This window comes from Chelonoidis abingdonii, chromosome 9, assembly GCF_003597395.2.
Source record: "Chelonoidis abingdonii isolate Lonesome George chromosome 9, CheloAbing_2.0, whole genome shotgun sequence".
Taxonomy (NCBI): domain Eukaryota; kingdom Metazoa; phylum Chordata; order Testudines; family Testudinidae; genus Chelonoidis; species Chelonoidis abingdonii.
In genome coordinates this window covers 19,646,090-19,666,891 of record NC_133777.1, presented here as the reverse complement: position 1 = coordinate 19,666,891, position 20,802 = coordinate 19,646,090, and the positions used below count along the sequence as shown (strand labels likewise).

Sequence of the window (20,802 nt, the reverse complement as noted above, 5' to 3'; positions counted from 1 at the left end):
AGGTAAAAAGAAGTTTTCCATTAGTTTGGCAGTAGTTTAGGTATTGACTTTACAAGATCTGAAGAAAACTCCTGTCATAATGTGGCACATTCTACTATGTGCCACATTATGATTACTATGCAGTCAACTAGCCTTAGGCAGAAAGTAGATGGCATTATGAACTACTAACTGTAATTAAACCTCACTCAAGCAGTTTGAATCCTTTAGAACCAGGATCAAGTGTTGTTATTTTTGTTGGCACTTTGGAATAAACATGTTGAGCTCTCCAGGCCTACCACATAACCTTCACAATATTACTCTCTTCAACAGATTTTAAAATATAGTCAAATTGTGGGAAATGAACACTTAGCAAACACCACAAATATATGTTTTGGCTTTCACTACCTTACTCACCTAGCTGATACCCAAACAAGCTATAAAACTGAAGTATCAAAAGTTACTGTGTTGTGTATACAGTACATGTTACATAGCAGTAGAAAAACTACCTACATTTTTCTTAACCAGATGTAAAATATATACTATTCTTAAGAAAGTTATGCAAAAACTGGTGATAAATATCAATGAATGGTAAGACGACATCTGGTTAAACATGTAATACAATTACTCCCTTGTGACTTGAATGGTAGCAGGAGACCTGTTCTACATGCACCTGCTGTATTTCAATGGTGTACCATGCTACCATGAGTGTTACTCTGTAGTAGTTTTCTAGAGCAGCGATTTTCAAACTTTTTTCCTCGTGACCCAGTTGACGAAAACTGTTGATACCTGCGACGCAATGGAGCTGGGGATGGGGGGGTTGGGGTATGGGAGGGGCTCAGGGCTGGGGTAGATGGTTGGGGTGCTGTGGTGAGTGAGGGCTGTGGGGTGGGGCTGGGAATGAGGGGTTCAAGGTGTGAAAGGGGGCTCTGGGCTAGGCAGGGGATTGGGGTGTGGGAGGGGGTCAGGGCTCTGGGTGCCAGCTCTGGAGTGGGGCTGGTGATGAGGGGTTTGGGGTGCAGAAGGGGGCTCTGGGTTTCGGGGGGCCTCAGGGCTGTGGCAGAGGGTTAGGGTAGAGGAGGGGGTCAGAGCTCTGGTCTGGGGGTGCAGGCTCTGGGGTGGGGCCAGGGATGAAGGGTTTGGGGTGCTGGAAGGGGCTCCACATTTGGGGCGGATCAGGGCTGGGGCAGGGGACTGGGGTGTGGGGTTACCTCAGATGGCTCCCGGTCAGTGGCGCAGCACGGGTGCAAAGGCAAACTACCTACCTGTCCTGACACTGCAGACCACACTATGCCCCAGAAGCAGCCAGCAGCAGGTCCAGCTCCTAGACGGAGGCGCACAAGCAACTCCGCACAGCTCTTGCCTGCGGACACCACGTTCCCCCCCAGCTAGGGTGGGAGCAGCATGCAGAGCCCTGTACCATCCCCCCTTTTGTCCCCCAGGAGCTGGACCTGCTGGTGGCCGCTTCCGAGGCGCAGCGCGGTATCAGAACAGGTAGGGACTAGCCTGCCTTAGGCAGGCAGCACCGACGATGGGACTTTTAACAGCCTGGTTGGCGGTGCTGACCAGAGCTGCTGCGATCCAGTCCCTTCCACTCCAGAATTGGGTCGTGACTCACGGTTAGAAAACCACTGGTCTAGAGCAGGGGTTCTCAACCTTTTTCTTTCTGAGCCCACCTCCCCCAACATGCTATAAAAATCTCCACGGCCCACCTGTGCCACAACTGTTTTTCTACATACCCAGTAGATTAAAAGCCAGGGCTGGCATTAGGGAGTAGCAAATGGAGAAACTGCCTGTGGCCCCACACCACATACGGCTCCACAAAGCTAAGTTTGTGCGGCTTGGGCTTCAGCTTTCTGCTCTGAGCCCCAGCGAGTCTAATGCTGGCCCTGCTCTCTGGTTTATTTTGGTGAACCCACTTAAAGACTGACAGAGGGCACAGAATTTTCTAACAGTGACTTGTGGGCTTTACAGGGTTCACACTTTTGTGTTCAGTGTGTAGGACAGCAGAACAGGAAGCACGAAAAGGAAAAAACCATCAAATCAAGTGCACAAGGAGAAAGGGATTAACTAATATTCCCGCCACTATCCTGTTCTTCAAAACCAATATTCTCAGGAAATAAGCTTCACCTCTTTTTAAGTGCACACACAGATATATTCCCAAAGGGGGAAGAATAGTAAAAGATCTCTCAAAACATAAGCAGATTCACAAGTGTTTTGAGCTCTAAGAAGCATGGCTGGAAACTGTTTTTTGTTTTGTCTGTGACTCAATGCTTCATGACATGAACTGACTGCTCATACTAAAGTTGTTTGCAATGGCACTAGATTCAGGATATTTGAGAGACCAGTGCATTTTGGAGTTTCTTACATGATCTCCAGGTAGGTTTCCTGATATTTTCCATTGGTTTATGGGAGTATGTGATGATTTCCCCTTGTTTGAGGTGGTCCCTTCTAGAGCAGTGGTTCTCAACCAGGAGCATGTGTACCTATGGATGTATGCAGAGGTCTTCCAGGGGGTACATCAATGCATCTAGATATTTGCCTAGTTTTACAACAGGCTACATAAAAATGATTAGTAAAGCCAGTATAAACTAAAATTTCATACTGACAATGATTTGTTTATACTGCTCTATGTACTATACATTGAAATGTAAGTACATTTATATTCCAATTGATTTATTTTATAATTATATGGTAAAACTGAGAAAGTAAACAATTTCTCAGTAATAGTGGGCTGTGACATTTTTGTATTTTTATGTCTGATTTTGTAAGCAAGTAGTTTTTAAGTGAGGCTAAACTTGAGGCACACAAGACAAATCAGATTCCTGAAAAGGGTACAGTAGTTTGGAAAGGTTGAGAGCCATTGTTCTAGAGCATGCTTGAACCAATGTCACTCACCCTTTCTCCACTGAGAAGGGCTGGGTAGCTCTGGGACACCATAAAGGGCCCTGTGTCATCAGATCATCCCATACACAGAACAACAAAACACTGAACAACAGTCACCCAATTAATCCCCTCTTCTTCAAACATACACTGTTGAGGGGAGAATGAAAGATGAGCCCTGGCTTCTTGCTTGTAAATACATTATTTAATTTATACTTAGTTACAGGGAGGCAATGGAGAGGGGGAGGGGATCCTCACCCTCCTTTCTCCTCATCCTTCCCCATAAACCTGCACACCCTGGCTCCGAACGCCCCATGGCATCTCAGTAAAGCAGGGGATGTTTTTCTGTGGCTTACAAGATAATCCTCTAAAAACGGTGGGACTCACCCCCCCGCCCTTACCTACCAGGCACTTTCACTACGCACTGAGTGCCTCTTAGCAGGGCAGTATATCCCCCCTGGGAGGATAAGCTCTTCACTAGCAAAACACTACCCCGCCTCCCAGCCTCCCTTCCCTGCCTCCTCTTGTATCAGCCCGGTCCCCGCATCTCCCTTCCCTCCTTATGTCAGCCCGGCCCCTCCCCCACCTTGTGTCAGCCCGGCTCCCCCTACCTGCCTCCGCTCACCCGTAGCAGGCCGGCCCCCAGTCTCCCTTCCCCCCTTGTATCAGGCCCTCCCGACCTAGGCACTCCCTTGCCCCTTCACACTAGACACACTCTCAAGGCTTCTCCCCCTCGTCCCTCAGCGCCCCCTTGCGTCGGCACCCTCAGCCAGGCCCCCTCCCGCACCCACAGACCTTCTCCAGGGAGCGCTCCATGGCCAGACGAGTTCTTGGGTGGGACTCCTCCCCTCCGGGCACTTCCGGCTTCTCGGCCGGCCAGCCGGCTCCACGCTGGCAGCGCTGACGAGACCAGCTGAGGGAAAAGGAAGGGAACGCGCTCGCCTAGGGGACGGAGGGGACAGGGCCTTCCAAGCACCCGTAGTCGTCTGTGACAGAAGTGGGATGTACCAATCTGGGAGAATACAGGGGTGGAATAACAGGCAGCCGCCCTTCAACGGACCCGGAAACAAGCTGCTATGCCAGCAGGCTAAATGCGGGAAGAACTGACCTCCGTGTTCAACACCAAAAGTAACCCCTTCACTTCTGATTGTCTCCTCCCCCCTTTTTAGACAATGGAACATTCCAGAGGCGAGTGGCACCGAAGAGAGGATGCGTGAGCATGCACAATGCTTCTGCAGTGCACTGCGCCCAGGACCAGGCTGGTAGTGGGGGTGCTGCTGGGAAGGCAGCGCCCCCTGAAAGCTCTATAGCGCCCCTTGGAGGTGCCGGTTAGAATCTAGCCCCGGCAGGGAGGGTGGGCGTGGCAGTGCGACTAACGGGGCGAAGGGCTGCAGGGATTCTCGTGAATCTCTTCAAGACTGAGGGGCGGCTGCTGGTCGGGAGACGGGCATTTGTATCGCCACGGCGCCCAGCCCACGGTGAGCCTGCACGGAAGCTGTTGCTACTGAGAGGTGTTTGTGCGTGTAATGAATTTGTCGGTGCACAAACTGTCATTGCCGCAGTCTGCATTAATCTGTACCATCCTTGCTATTCCCAGAGCATGCCAGGGTTAATCTAATTCAGGGGGCAACCTATGGCCCACATGCCAAAGGCAGCACATGAGCTGATCTGCAGTGGCACTCACACTGCCCGGGTCCTGGCCACCAGGCCAGGGGGCTCTGTGTTTTAATTTAATTTTAAATGAAGCTTCTTAAACATTCTAAAAACCTTAATTACTTTACATACAACAATAGTTTAGTTATATATTATAGACTTAGAGAAAGAGACCTAAAAACGTTAAAATGTTTTCTGGCATGCAAAACCTTAAATTAGAGTGAATAAATGAAGACTCGGCACACGACTTCTGAAAGATTGCCGACCCTGATCTAATTAGTTTAAAGATGGAGTTTGATAGATTTATAAAGTGGATTATAGGGGGTTGCCTGCAATAACAAGGAAATGGGCTCAGTGACCCAGATGATCTTTTCTAGTCTTATGTACCTATGATTAAATGGGAAACAAGACACTGAACTATCCCTCTCAACCTGCAGATGGTTGTCTCCTGTCCATATTTTGCCCCACATTGGCTGGGGAAGGTGACACTTGCTGTCCATGCATCAGATCCTCTGGAGCAGTTAATCCAGCATTTAGCAAAAGTAATAATAACATAGAAAGCTTGTGCAGACAATGTCAAGTGCTAGCTCAAAGTAGAGCATTTAGAATTGTTTAAATTGAAATAATAACTTAATCCAAAAAAAGAAAAGAGATTTGTCCCATAGGCTGAAAGTATTTTCTTTAGCAGATTTTTATCAAACATTTAAAAGCTTGAATTGTTTTCTTTAAAGTCATTAAGTACAGAAATGTGTCGAGGTTTTATTGCTATGCTCAACTGTTTTTTTGAAGAAGAACATTTATTGTAATTTAAAAGGACACTATTGAATAATTTTATAATGGATTTTAGTTTTATATTTTAAAATTTGTTGTTTGTGCCCAATTCTGTAATTTGTAGGCTAAACTTCTGTTGACTTCAAAGGTAGTTTTGGATGGCAAGGAATACAGGATTGATCCCTCAGTGCCTGGACCTGAGCTCATATTCCAGGCACTCAATTCTTATGAGGATCGGGCCTGATCCTGCAATATTTAGGCATCTGTTTAATTTTACACACTCTGAATATTCTCACTGAAGTCAGTGGGAAAATCACGTGTGTGAATCTTTGCAAAATTGGGCTGTTGTTTGCAACATACTTTTTGAAAGCTGAAGATATTTCCTATCCTTAGGGGTCTACCTACTTGGATTCCTTTACAATTGGTGCCTCTGTTATTCTATACTCTCAAAATTTGGCAACATTGATTTTTCTCTCTCTGTAATGTCAATGAAGCTGAAATTAACATGGTTTTAACTGTATCATGAACAACAAAACATTTTCATTTCCTAGCTTATGTATTTTATTATGCAAGAACTAGGAGCTGTTTTAAGCCCTACCTACACTAATCTTTAAACAGACACTGGCAACCATGTTTAAAGTAATTTCATAAACATATTTCCATCTAAATGGAATACATTTTAAAACATGGTTCTAATATGGTTGGTTGCCATCTGTGCAGCCTATCCAGTGTTTAGAAACGAACTCTGTTGAACCCCAGTGTGGATGGGCCCATAATATGGGCCCCTAGGTACTATGATAATATAAAAATAAATGATAATTATATAACAATAACATATTAGCAGCTTTCTTTCTGTCAGTGTATCCCCTCCATTCTCCTACCTGACTAGTGCTTCCACAACTGCCAGCATGAGAGAGAATGTTGTTGAGGGTGCTCATAATATTGTCAAAAGACCAAAACAAGACAACATCCTTTTCAGAAGAGTATTATTATTATTATGGATTTTGGGGAAAAAACTGTATTTTATAAAATAATGTTTTGTCATTAGCCTTTAAAAACACCTTGGTTGTCCTGTCAAATTTCTCAGTGCCTCCTACATCTGTGTGCTACACTGGTCCCTGAAACTGCCGCAGATCAAGACATCTTCATTTTCAGGTGCACTGGGATTACCAAAGGATGTCAGCACAACATTCAAATTAACTGGCCTGATCCTGTTCTAGATTAGCCATTTACTACACTTGGAGAAAGATTGGGCCCAATGTTTGCATGTTAACTGTTGATTCTGAAATATAAACAATTTTCTCCCAAATAGAATTAAAGCCAGTGCAAGATGGTGCATTACATTATTATTTATTACAATTTTGTATTTCTTTGTATTTATTTATTTATCACAAGGGGGTTACTATGCTTGACACTGTATAAACACATAGTAAGAGAAAGTCCCAAAGAGTTTGCAATCTAAATTGAGAAGACAAAGTGTGGAGAAAGGAAATATATTATTCCCTTTTTACAGACAGAGAACATGAAGGAATTAAATGGGTAAATTTTCAAAGGTGCTGAGTCTAGGGCAGAAGAGACTGGGATTAGTAGCATAATGATCTCCCATGATTCACACATTCTATGAAGTTATGAGTTTTATTATTCAGGCAGCATAAAGTCTCTGTTTTCCCCCCAGATGTGTTTGCTTATATTTTCCCCAGTTAAACCTCATGTTATGTTCTGTGCATGTGTCTGATCTCTCTAGATCAGTGATTCTCAGCCCACGGCCCAATCAGCACACAGCTACGGCCCGTGTGACATCCTCAGGGACATATAGGTAGTGTGTGTATATATATATATTGTGTGGATGCTGCTCCCATAATACATAGAGAGCTGCCTATGCAACCGACAGTGGTAAAGAGGTTGAGAACCACTGCTCTAGATCCTTCTATATTATTCATCTCAATTTAGTATAATCTACAAATATCATCAATAGTATGCTATTAATTCCTACTTCCATATAATTAAGATCTTAAATAAGACCATACCTAATGGCAATCCTTGTTCCCTACACAATATTCTTACCCTAAATGCAATACATTGCTGTCTGTCATTTTTCTTTCTCTGTGGCATTTTTAGCCAGATTTTGGCCTAAAAACCTTCCCAAGCCTATTTGAATTATTTTTTCTAGGAATGTTTCTGATACAGTCTAAAATGTATTAATAATATCCAAATATATGGCATGTGGATGTACTATCTCCTCCTTCACCCACTAATTCTGCAGTTCTCTCAGAAAAGACAGTCAGTTTTGTCTGATTCCAGTAGTGCCCAAAGCAGTCTGCAGGTGGGATCTACAAATGTTGTCTCAGCACCTAGAACTTGTCTGTCCTTTGGCTGTAGAGATTGCAGATTTAAATACTGAGCCAAACTTTTAAGGGACAAACACAGTTCCGCCTCCCCCTTTTTTTAGCCTTTATAACCCTAAAAGATGTATAATTTACTGGATAACAGGTGTCCTTTTCAATAGATTTGTCAGGCTCTCAACCTACATCAGCAATACACAGGTAATGTGCATCTGTTTCATAGGTATTCTAATCTTTATTGGATTTTCCTTTGAAATGATTTCACCAGGTGCTGGTATAATCTCCTACACATGAGTTATTTAATGGTAAATTATACTCATTTCAGTGGAAATGTGGCCTCTGTGGAATGAGTTAGCAGTCTTAGCCCTGGTCTACACTACAAGTTTAGGTTGAATTTAGCAGCGTTACATCGATTTAACCCTGTATCTGTCCACACAACAAAGCCGTTTTTTCGACTTAAAGGGCTCTTAAAATCGATTTCTGTACTTCTCCCCCGATGAGGGGATTAGTGTTAACCCGGCAAAGTCGATTTCGAATTTGGGGTAGCGTGGTCACAATTTGACAGTATTGGCCTCCAGGAGCTATCTCACAGTGCTCCATTGTGACCACTCTGGCCAGCGCTCTCAACTCAGATGCCATGGCCAGGAAGACAGGAAAAGGCCCGCAAACTTTTGAATCTCATTTCCTGTTTGGCCAGTGTGGCAATCTGCAAGTGAGTGCAGAACTCATCAGCACAGGTGACCATGTTAGGGTCCCAGAATCACAAAAGAGTCGCAGCATGGACTGAATGGGAGGTACGGGATCTGATCGCTGTATGGGGAGATGAATCCGTGCTATCAGAACTCCGTTCCAAAAGATGAAATGCCCAAACATTTGAAAAAATCTCAAAGGGTGTCAAGGTTCCATCCCCACTCTGAACTTTAGGATGCAGATGTAGGGACCTGCTTGAGAACCTCTAAGCTTAATTAGCAGCTTAGATCTGGTTTTATTGCCACCACCCAAATCCTGTAAGAGTTATTTGGGAAACTCTGTCTGTCTTCCGCCCAGACTATTTCCCTCTCAGTAGCCTTGAGAGACTTCACCACCAAGTTCCTGGTGGACACAGATCCAAACCCCTGGATCTTAAAATACGGGGAAATTAAACAGTCCCTTTCCTTTCCCCCGACCAATTCCTAGTGAGCGCAGATCCAACCCTCTTGGATCTTAAAACAATGAAAAATCAATCAGGTTCTTAAAAAGAAGAATTTTAATTAAAGAAAGAAAGGTAAAAATCATCTCTATAAAATCAGGATGGAAAATAACTTCACACAGTAATTAGATTCATAAAGCCCAGAGGAACCCTCTCTAGCCTTAGGTTCAAAGTTACAGCAAACAGGTAAATCCTCTTAGCAAAAAGGAAAATTTACAAGTTGAGAAAACAAAGATAAAACTAACATGCCTTGCCTGGCCGTTACTTACAAGTTTAAAATATGAGAGACTGGTTTAGAAAAATTTGGAGAGCATGGATTGATGTCTGGTCCTTCTTAGTCCCAACAGCGAACAACCCCAAAAACAAAGAGCACACAAACAAAAGCCATCCCCCCACCAAGATTTGAAAGTATCTTGTCCCCTTATTGGTCCTTTGGGTCAGGTGTCAGCCCGGTTACCTGAGCTTCTTAACCCTTTACAGGTAAAAGGATTTTGGTGTCTCTGGCCAGGAGGAATTTTATAGTATTTTACACAAGAGGCTGGTCCCTTCCCTTTATAGTTATGACAGTGTCAGAGTCCAGGAAAGCACAATATGAATGCGAGGACAGGTGGGCTGAAGATGATAGGTGGCATCAGCTTAGTGACAGAAGGCAAGAGGCAATGCTGATGCTACTGGAGGAACAAACTGATATGTTTCGGCTTATGGTTGAGATTCAGGAAAGACAGCATGAGCACAGACCACCACTACAGCTCCTGTGTAACCAACCACCCTCCTCCCCAAGTTCCATAGCCTCCACCCCAAAGGACTGCCCAAGCAACAGAAAGCTGGCATTCAATAAGTTTTAAAGTGTAGTGTGGCCTTTTCCTTCCCTCCTCCCCCACCCCACCCGGGCTACCTTGGCAGTTATCCCCCTATTTGTGTGATTAATTAATAAAGAATGCATGAATGTGAAGCAACAATGACTTTATTGTCTCTGCAAGTGGTGATTGAAGTGGGGAGGGGAGGGTGGTTAGCTTACAGGGAAGTAGAGTGAACCAAGGTGGGGGGTCATAAAGGAGAAACAGAACTTTCACACCGTGGCTTGGCCAGTCATGAAACTGGTTTTCAAAGCTTCTCTGATGCGCACCATGCCCTCCTGTACTCTGCTAACCACCCTGGTGTCTGGCTGCATATAATCAGTGGCCAGGCGATTTGCCTCACCCTCCCATCCCGCCATAAATGTCTCCCCCTTACTCTCACAGATATTGTGGAGCATATAGCAAGCAGTAATAAGGATGGGAATATTGGTTTTGCTGAGGTCTGAGCAAGTCAGTAAACTGCACCAGCGTGCTTTTAAACGTACAAATGCACATTCTACCACCATTCTGCACTTGCTCAGCCTATAGTTGAACAGCTTCTGACTACTGTCCAGGCTGCCTGTATACAGCTTCATAAGCCATGGTATTAAGGGGTAGGCTGGGTCCCCAAGGATAACTATAGGCATTTCAACATCCCCAATGGTTATTTTCTGGTCTGGGAAGAAAGTCTCTGGCTGCAGCTTTTGAAACAGACTAGAATTCCTGAAGATGCGAGCGTCATGTACCTTTCCCAGCCATCTCATGTTGATGCTGGTGAAACGTCCCTTGTGATCCACCAGTGCTTGCAGCACCATTGAAAAATACCCCTTTCAGTTTATGTACTCACTGGCGTGGTGCTCCGGTGCCAAGATAGGGATATGGGTTCCGTCTATCGCCCCACCACAGTTAGGGAATCCCATTGCAGCAAAGCCATCCACTATGACCTGCACATTTCCCAGAGTCACTACCCTTGATAGCAGCAGCTTTTTGATTGCATTGGCTACGTGGATCACAGCAGTCCCCACAGTAGATTTGCTCACTCCAAATTGATGCCGAACTGACTGGTAGCTGTCTGGCATTGCAGGCTTCCACAGGGCTCACCACTCGCTTGTGAACTCTGAGGGTTGCTCTTATGTTGGTATTCTTGCACTTCAGAGCAGGGGAAGGCAAGTCACAACGTTCTATGAAAGTGCCCTTATGCATCCGAAAGTTTTGCAGCCACTGAGAATTGTCCCAGACATGCAACACTGTGTGGTTCCACCAATCTGTGCTTGTTTCCTGGGTCCAGAATCGGTGTTCCCCAGCACGAACCTCCCCCATTAACACCATGATGTCCACATTGCTGGGGCTCGTACTTTGAGAGAAGTCTATCCATGTCCTCATCGCTCTCATCACCGTGCTGCCATTGCCTCTCTTGCCTGGTCTTGTTTTTGCAGGTTCTGGTTCTGCATATACTGCAGGATAATGTGCATGGTGTTCACAGTGCTCATAATTGTGGTGGTGATCTGAACAGGCTCCATGCTTGCCATACTATGGTGTCTGTGCTGAAAAAAGGTGTGAAACGATTGTCTGCTGTTGCTCTGATGGAGGGAGGGGTGACTTGGCTTACAGGGAATTAAAATCAACATGGGGGTGGGTTTGCATCACAGATAAACACAACTGTCAGACAGAATGGCCCCCTCAAAGATTGCACTCAAAACCCTGGGTTTAGCAGGCCAGTGCTTAAACCGCTGAGCTATCCCTCTCCTCACTATTCAGAGAGGGGGAAGCAAATGAATACAAAACAAATCTGGTCTCTTTTTGATCCACTCCATCTCTCTTATATATCTTAGACTGGCAGTACGGTGCAGTATGGTGCAGTACGACTGCTAGCCATCTCTGTCTTCTGGCTGCTCACCAGAAAATGGTGCAGTATGACTGCAGGTAGAACTGAATCTCCATGAGATGAAACTTAAAAAGAGAATGACCTGGAGTCACTCCTATTTATGTCCAGGTGCCGGGGTCTGCCAGAAGCATCCATGTCTGCCCAGGCACCCCGACCAGACTCACCGAGATTGGCTAAAAAAGCACCCATTACAACAGCTACCAGTCATAATGCACTATCTGCTGCCAAAAGGCAATGAACTGCTGCTGTGTAGCAATGCAGTCCCACGTCTGCCGGCACCCAGGAGACATATGGTGATGGCGAGCTGAGCACGCTCCATGCTTGCTCTGGTATGGCGTCTACACAGGTAACCCAGGAACTAAGGCTCAAAACGATTGTCTGCTGTTGCTTTCATGGGGGGGGGGCTGACGACATGTGCCCAGAACCACCCGCGACAATGTTTTTGACCCATTAGACATTGGGAGCTTAACCCAGAATTCCAATGGGCAGCAGAGACTGCGGGAACAGTGGGATAGCTACCACACTGCATCACTCCAGAAGTCAGTGCTAGCCTCGGTACGGTGGACGCACTCCGCTGAGTTAATGGTCTTGGAGTAGGGACACACACAATCAACTGTATAAAATCAATGTCGAAAAAATCGACTTCTATAAATTTAACCTAATTTCATAGCGTAGACATACCCTTAATATACTTCTCATTGGTCAAGTGATCACATTGCAAAACCCACCACCACAGCTGTTAGTAGAGCTGTCACAGACTGATTGAACACAGAGCCTGAACTGCCACCTTCCTGCTGGAAATAGTTCCCTAGGATGTCAATCCAGCACCTTTCCCCAGCACTAGATTCACAATATGCATTTAAAATTCTTTGTGGGGGCACAGCTCTGCGCACAGTTTCAATACAACTGTGCATAGGAGTCTGTTGTACAAATAGACATGACTTTGGCTCAGGAAAAACTTGGGATGATGTAAGTTTAATAAAACAATAAAGCTTAATACCAATAAAATATGTGGACGGGATATTAAACCTTGTGTTTCAAGGCTTAAGCAAATCTCCAACTATGAGAGGTGAGGATGAGACATCTGTGAAATGATCTACCCACCACCTATATCTACAAGAGGGTTCTTACTGCACCCTCTGATGCGTCTGCTGGAGGATACTGTGCTAGGTGGTCTGATCCAGTACCGCTGTTATTGTGTTAACAGGGTCCAAGAAGTTTGAGAGCAATGGGGAGTAGGTCTTCTGCTGGGTTTATGAAGTGGGGCAGTCTATGGAGGAGCAGATGCGATGGGTCAGGAGAAATGTGGGGGGCTCTCTGAGAAGAAGACAAAGGTTTCACAGGAGGAGAGGCAGGTCGGAGCGGGGGAAGTTCCTGCAGCGGGAGGGAGTGACAGGACTCGGAGCAGGTATGGAGGGAGAGCTGGGGCAAGGCAAGGCCAGAGGCAGGTCTGAGTGGGGAACGAGAGGGCTGGGGTAAGGCGGGGCAGTACTGGAAGGAGAGGGGCAGGCTAGAGGCGGGTGCAAGGCAGGGCTGGCAGGAGAGCGGGCGAGAGGCTCGGGGCTGGGCGGCTCCGGCAGCCAAGAGGCGGGGCGGAAAAGGCAGCACAACGCGGCGTTGTGCGCTCTGGCCCGGGGGCGGGTGGAAGCCGGCACAGAAGGTCGGGAGCCTATGGCCGGGCCGCTGCTCCGGAGCGGGGTGCGCCGGTTCCCCTGGCTCTGCAACGTGCTGCTCTACGGCAGCCTCTTCTCGGCCGGGGACGCGACTCAGCAGCTGCTGCGGCGGCGCCCGGGGCAGGAGCCCGACTGGGCGCAGACCCGGCACGTGGCGCTGGTGGCCCTCAGCTTCCATGGCAACTTCAACTACGTGTGGCTGCGGGGGCTGGAGCGGGCGCTGCCCGGCCGCGCGCCCGGCGCGGTGCTGGCCAAGGTGCTGTGCGACCAGCTGGTGGGGGCGCCTGTCGCCATCCTGGCCTTCTACACGGGTGAGTGCGGCCGGGAGCGGGCCTGAGGCCCCGGCACCCTCCCGTGGCTCAGCCCCCGGAGTCCTCTCCCCACGGCCGAGCGCCTCCTGCGCCCCCTCCCCGGCGCCGAGCCCCCCGAACCCCTCCCCATGGCTGAGCTTCCTGCACCCCCTCCGCACGGCCGAGCGCCTCCTGCGCCCCCTCCCCGGGGCCGAGCTCCCTGCGCCCCCTCCCCAGGGCTGAGCGCCTTCTGCTCCCCCTCCCCGGGGCCGAGCCCCCTGAACCCGTCTCCATGGCCGAGCTCCCTGTGCCCCGTCCCCGTGTCCGAGTCCCCCGCGCCACTCCCCATGGCTGAGCCCCCTGCACTCTGTCCCCATGGCCGAGGTCCATGTGCCCTCTCCCCATGACTGAGCTCCCTCCGCCCCCTTCCCATGGCTGAACTCCCTGCGCCCTCTCTCCGTGGCTCAGTCCTCCGCACCACCTCCCCATGGCTGAGCCCCCCCATGCTCCTTCCCAGTAGTCCAATGCCCTGCACCCCCCCCCCGTGGTTCAGTCCCCCAAGTCCTCTCCCCGTGGCTGAGCTCCCTGCGCCATCTCCCCGAGGCGGAGCCCTCTGCACCCTCTCCCTGCGGCTGAGCCTCCTCTCCATGGTTGAGTCCGCTGTGGCCGAGCCCTCCGAGCACCCTCTCCGTGTCTCAGTCCCCATGCTTCCGCCCCATGGTCCAGCACCCTGGGCCCTCTCACCATAGCCAAGCCGCCTGCAACCCCCCATCACTGCGGAACACTCTTCAGTCTCTCCCTATAGTTGAGCTTCCTGCACCTTCTGCACCCCTTTCCACTGATGGGCCCCCAAGACCCCCTATCCATGCCTGAGATTGTGCTCCCTCTTGCATCTCAACACCATGTCAGCGCCCCCTGCACCGTCATCCCATGGTTCAAATCGCTGTGTCCTCTCCCAAAGGGGTTGGTTGAGCCCATACCCAGCCCCAGCAGCAAGGAATGGTTGTGCTCCTTGCACCATATGCCAATGTGACCTTTGTCCTCGGATTCATCCAAGCGTCTTCAGTCTCCCTGGTGGGATATTTGCATTCCATGTGCTTTACTGCACCATGAGTCTTTTAAACAAAACTTTTAAAGAACAAGGCCATGTCTCACAGTGTGCTAGCAGTAAGGGCTAAATTTTTGGCCAGCCTTGGTTTTCAGGATGTGCACACAGCACCTCACACATTATACCCATAGTTGGGAAAGCAGTTCTGGTATTTTTTAGAATGAATTCAATTAATTATTAATACCAGCTACATAGTGAACATTTATATAGTGGGCTAGATTCACTTCAGCATGATTTGTGTTTTGCCTGAATTACATCAATGATTTCAATGAATTACACTAGTGCAAAAGTGGTAATTCAGGCCTATCACCTTTAATTAATCCCAAATGATCTGAAGCCCTTTACAGACTGCTTGTACCAACTATATCTGATGAAACTAGTCTGTGTTACTTTACTCACAATTCTACATCGGCTACCTCCTAACTGAACACAACTGCTGTTTAATAGCAAATATCAGCATTACACAACATGTTAGAAACTGAACTATGCCAGATCCAGTATTAGGAATATACACCAGTAGTGGAACACTGCTGTTAGAGATGGTGATGATAATATGTAATCTTAACAAAGCTAATGAATGTGAACACTTTAAAAAATGAGTGAGATGAGTAGAAAGAGAAATAATGTAAGAAACCATTATAGAAAAGACTAGTGTAAAATGAAACTATCATTTAATTTAAACCATTTGTGGGATAAGAGCTAAGAGCTTGTCTAATCATGAAAGTTCATCCAGAATAAGGTGGGCATGTGAATTTAGAATGGACTAGCTATTATTGATTAGCTCTATGTGTGGATGCTCTTGTTCCAGAATAAGTGAGCCTTATTCTGAATTATCTTGATCTAAAATGATTACCTAAACTACACAAAGGCACTCTTAGTGCAGAATAAGAGTCTACACACACGGAGCTTGTGAGCAATAGCTATTTTTGGGCTTTTTTCTATGTAGACAAGACCTCAGTAGTTAGACTCTTTTACCATTGTAAGTATCATGAGATTCTCATTTTATGGTCAGACAGAGATCATTCAGGGTATGATTGGAAGGAAATGAAGGGAGGACAGACGCTCATACCTAGTACAGATGTGACTGTCAACAAATGCTATCTGCCTAGTCGCCATTGTGAACAGATAGGTGCAATGAGTGGTACAGTGAGACACTACCTACCAGGCACACCATGGCATACAAATATCCATTATAGTGGGCCAATCCTGAGTTGTGCTGACCATCTTCAACTCCCATTGGCTACAGTATGTGTATATTCATAGATTTGTAGATTTTAAGATCAGAAGGGATCATTATAATCATATAATTTAACCTCCAGCATAATGCAGGCTATAACTTCTGGTTGGATTAGAGCACATCTTTTAGAAAGACATCCAACACTCCCAAACTCTATTCATGGTAATTTGTTCCAGGGGTTGAGTCTCTTTACTGTCCAATGCTTGCATTTGTCTAACTTCTGACTTCCAACCATTGTTGCACGTGCCCAGCTCTCCTCTGGATCAGGCTCCTTTTGTGTAATGACAAAGCTCCCATGTGTATATTCTTAGGAGCCTAATGGGCAGTAGATCAGCTAGTGTGTGTATAAATTTCAAACTGCTGTCCACAGTATATTAAACAAGTACATTTTAGAGCAACTCTACTCTTCAGATCTACACTTTGGAGTTAATCAAAGGTGCTGTTTATGATGGCAAAAAATGGCATTTTGACCACTTAGTCAGCTAATCCTGAGCAAAATGCAGAGCCCTGTCTACACCACAGTTTCTACTGCTGCTACCATTGTTGAATTATCCACCCCATTTTTGTCACTGTAGATGCAGCATAGTAGATTTAGTTTGGATCACCTCTTTGGTATCACCACTGAAGATTAAGAGAATCAGATCAGGAGATGTGATATAGCAGGTAAAGCAGCCATGCAGAACATTTGCTCTTTATTATCCCTCTAACTTTTCTTTCTTTCAAAAAGACTTGTAACATTGTGACAGAATATGAAAATTCTGATGCAATAAATAAATGTTGGCCCTTTTTGCAATCTTTCTGATTGTCTCAAATGTTTTGCTAGCAGGCATGAGTATACTTCAGGGGAAAGAGAACATTTTTTCCGACTGTAAAAAGAAATTCTGGAATACATATAAGGTGAGGCAAATAGTTGATTAATCTCCCTGTTAAGCAAAACAATTAATGTTATTGAATGCTACAGTTAAATCAAAATAGGATGCTAGCCTCCAACATTGTTTCTGTTTTAATTCTGGTTCCTCTCACTTCTGTTTTGGGATTCTGTGCAGAGGGCTCCATGCAGAGCTGCACTAACACTGAATTATACGTAACCAGATACCACTACCATCTCCAGTTGGACAAACTGATTCCATCCTTAAATTGTAGAGCATATGTGTTTACAAATGCATCGGAATCCGTGTCAATTACAGTATCCACAATGTAATAAAGACAATTATACTCAAGGGCTGTAATACCATTTATCTTGAGAAATAACCACCAATAAATAGTTAGTTGTACAGTTGGCACCACTTTCTTGAACACCTGTTAATAACATTAGTTATGAAGACATCTTTTTTAGTTATCAGTTTCACTCTGTACTTTTCACTGACTATTTTCCCTTCTTTTAAGAACACTTTTAAGACTACTGATGTCCAATTTAGATCGGTGACACTAACAAGTGTTGGTTAAAGTCAGCACAAATCCTAAAACTGACCAAATCAGGGACTTTGAAGATTTTTCAGGCTTTGGAAGAAAAATATATCATGAGAAAAAAATTTGCAAGATAAACATTGCAACAAAGTCAGCATTTCACTTCTTATCATGGAACTATTATACTATGAGAATAAAAGGGCATTTTTGTCACCATGGAGGGTGTTCGTATAACCAGTGCCCACTATATCTTTGTAAGAAAAGACGGTTACTCACCTTTGTAACTGTTGTTCTTCGAGATGTGTTGCTCATATCCATTCCAGTTAGGTGTGCGTGCGCTGCGGGCACGTTCATCGGAAGATTTTTACCATAGCAACACTCGGTGGGTCGGCAGGGCGCCCCCTGGAGTGGCGCCGCTATGGTGCCGGATATATACCCCTGCCGACCCAGTCACCCTTGAGTTCCTTCTTGCCGACTACTCCGACAGAGGGGAAGGAGGGCGGGTTTGGAATGGATATGAGCCACACATCTCGAAGAACAACAGTTACGAAGGTGAATAACCGTCTTTTCTTCTTCGAGTGCTTGCTCATATCCATTCCAGTTAGGTGATTCCCAAGCCTTATGTAGGCGGTGGGGTCGGAGTGAAATATGGCAGAATGTAAAACTGCTGAGCCAAAGGCTGCAGTATCTCTTGACTGTTGAACCAGAGCATAATGCGAAGCAAGGGTATGGACCGAGGACCATGGAGCTGCGCGATAGATCTCGTGGGTAGGTACACGAGTTAGCAAGGCGGCAGATGAAGCCTGAGCCCTGGTAGAACGCATGGTGATGTGGCTTGGGGAAATGTGAGCCAAATCATAACAAGTGCAGGTGCACGTCATCACCCAAGATGAGATCCACTGAGAGGAAACAGGTAGGCCTTTCCTTTGGACTGCTACTGCGACCGAGAGTTGGGGCGTGTTACAAAATGGTTTTGTCCGCTCAACATAAAAGCGAGCGCTCTACAGATGTCCAGGGAGTGCAATTGTTGTCCCCGTCACGTTGAGTGTGGTAACATGAAAGGCCGAAACCACCTTAGGGAGGAAAGCCGGGTGTGGACATAACTGCACCTTGTCTTTGTAAACATAAAGTATGGTGGAACCACCATAAGAGCCCTGAGCTCGAAGACTCGTCTGGCCGATGTAATGGCTACGAGGAAAGCTGTCTTCCAAGACAGGTATAGCAGCGAGCAGGTCGCTAACGGGTCGAATGGAGGAGACATAAGTCTGGTTAAACCCAGGTTGAGGTCCCAGGTTGGGGCTGGGCGGCGTACCTAAGGGTGTATGCGCTCCAAGCCCTTGAGGAACCCCGAAACCATAGAGTGTGAGAACACAGAACGACCACCTTAGCCTGGATGGAAGGTAGAGATGGCTGCCAAGTGTACCTTCGGCGAACACCGCTAGGCCCTGCTGTTGCAGGCCGGAGGGTAGTCCAAAATAGAGGGGATCGAGACCCCAGCAGGAGTAAGATTTAAGCGTTTCGCACCTGTAGGAGAGACGCTTCCACCTGGCCAGGTACGTTGACCAGGTGGAAGGCATCCTGCCACCCTGATAGTCACGTAGGAGCCACACCGTGAGGTGAAGAAACTGCAGGTCCAGGCAGCGAAGTCTGCCGCGGTCCTGAGGTATGAGGTCTGGGTGGAGTGGCAGGGTAATTGGGTAGGCTATTGACAGGCCGAGCAACGTGGCTTATTAGTGCTGCCTGGACCACGCTGGAGTGATCATGATGATGCGCGCCCTGCCCCTGCGAAGTGTGAGCAGGACCCAATGAGCCAGGGGAACGGTGGGAAGGCATAAAGGTGTTGGCCCTTCCACGGCATGAGGACAGCGTCCAAGATCGGTCCCGGGAAGAGACCTGGGAAGGAGCAGAACCTCGGACATTTCCTGTTCTTGCGGTAAGCGAACAGGTCCATATGTGGGGAAAAATCCCCACTTCTGGCAACAGAATGCATCACATCAGGCAGGGCGAGCACTCATGAGACAGGAAAGACCTGCTGAGTCGAAGCGCCAAGGAGAAAGGACGCTACCAGATTTATCGAGTGGGCTATGCAAAAGTCCCAGAGATGGATGGCCTCCTGACAAAAGGAGGAGGACCATGTCCCTCCCAGCGAGTAGCTAGGGAAGCGGAGGTCAGCTAAGCTGCGCTCCACTATTCCAATGACTGACACGGGCAGTAAGAAGGAACTGAAGGACGGCTGGGTCGGCAGGGGTATATATCCGGCACCATAGTGGCGCCACTCCAGGGGGCGCCTTGCCGACCCACCGAGTGTTGCTAGGGTAAAAATCTTTCGACGAACGTGCACGCGGCGCGCGCACACCTAACTGGAATGGATATGAGCAAGCACTCGAAGAAGAACATTTGGTTTCACAGTGTCCTTTTGCTGATCTTGTTTACTCTGAGAAAATTAATCAGTTCAGCTCTGAGAAAGGGGTTTACAGTATATGAGCAAGTAGAAGGAGCATTGCAAGTGTGAAATAAATATAAATTTCAGTGGTATTTTTCATTCACAGCTGAAATAAACATTCACTCATTTAAACATTTGTTCAACCATCTGGTAAATGTGCTTATATATGAGAGATCACATGATTTTGAAGTTCGCATTGTCAGATTTTTGTATATAAACCAAGGCAGAATAATCTCTTAGATCAGGGGTCGTCAGCCTTTCGGAAGTGGTGTGCCGAGCCTTCATTTATTCACTCTGATTTAAGGTTTTGCGTGCCGGTACAGTAATACATTTAAACGTTTTGAGAAGGTCTCTTTCTATAAGTCTATAATATATAAGTAAACTATTGTTGTCTGTAAAGTAAATAAGGTTTTTAAAATGTTTAAGAAGCTTAATTTTAAATTAAATTAAAATGCAGATCCCCCCAGACTAGTGGCCAGGACCCGGGCAGAGCGAGTGCCACTGAAAATCAGCTTGCATGCTGCCTTTGGCACGCATACTATAGGTTGCCTACCCCTGTCTTAGACATTCTTAGGGTAGCAGCTGATGGGGGTTATTTGCAGTTCTAATATTACTACCTCTTATTTGAACCACCTAATTTGAAATTGAACACCTTTTATTAACTTTGTTGAGGTATTTCCTAGTCCTTGTTAAATACTGTCAATAAAAAGGAATACTTGAAATAAATCATTGTAACTGAATTACATAATAGTAATTAGTCCATCACTTTCATTTCAGACTGGGCTGATGTACTGGCCTTTTGTGCAGGTGAGTTTCAAGTTAACATCAGTGCTAACTCAATAACCCTTTCTTAGCCATACAGTCATAAGAACATAAGAATGGCCATACCGGGTCGGACCACAGGTCTATCTAGCCCAGTATCTGTCTACCAACAGTGGCCAATGCCAGGTGCCCCAGAGGGAGTGAACCTAACAGGCAATGATCAAGTGATCTCTTTCCTGTCATCCATCTCCATCCTCTGACAAACAGAGACTAGGGACACCATTCCTTACCCATCCTGGCTAATAGCCATTTATGGACTTAACATATCCTATCCTTAGTCCTATCCT

General features: G+C 46.6%; 2 protein-coding genes and 1 long non-coding RNA gene across 6 annotated transcripts in view; 2 read left to right on the top strand and 1 right to left on the bottom strand.

Moving 5' to 3' along the window:
- PDXDC1 (pyridoxal dependent decarboxylase domain containing 1) overlaps positions 1–3,849 on the bottom strand; it is a 44,747-nt gene extending 40,898 nt beyond the window's left edge. The window contains exon 1 of the mRNA XM_032793421.2: positions 3,655–3,849. Within this exon, the coding sequence (XP_032649312.1) occupies positions 3,655–3,675 (21 nt within the window). The 5' untranslated portion in view covers positions 3,676–3,849. The remainder of the gene's footprint in view (positions 1–3,654) is intronic.
- Positions 3,850–4,187: 338 nt separating this feature from the next.
- On the top strand, positions 4,188–6,629 carry LOC116832599 (uncharacterized). Of its 2 annotated transcripts, none has more exons than XR_012656500.1 (3): positions 4,188–4,337; positions 4,950–5,054; positions 6,371–6,629. It is a non-coding gene; the product is annotated as an uncharacterized LOC116832599 (long non-coding RNA). The 2 variants fall into 2 exon arrangements; XR_012656499.1 differs by having other exon boundaries at positions 4,188–4,370.
- A 6,511-nt stretch (positions 6,630–13,140) lies between these two features.
- The window catches only part of LOC116832593 (bMERB domain-containing protein 1), a 105,881-nt gene continuing 98,219 nt past the window's right edge, over positions 13,141–20,802 (top strand). The window contains exons 1-3 of one of the 3 annotated variants that reach the window (XM_032793419.2): positions 13,157–13,519; positions 16,670–16,740; positions 20,471–20,500. In XM_032793419.2, the coding sequence (XP_032649310.1) occupies positions 13,207–13,519; positions 16,670–16,740; positions 20,471–20,500 (414 nt within the window). In that variant the 5' untranslated portion in view covers positions 13,157–13,206. Of the gene's footprint in view, positions 13,520–16,669; positions 16,741–20,470; positions 20,501–20,802 lie in introns of all 3 variants that reach the window. The other 2 variants (XM_032793420.2, XM_075069263.1) reach the window with 2 other exon arrangements.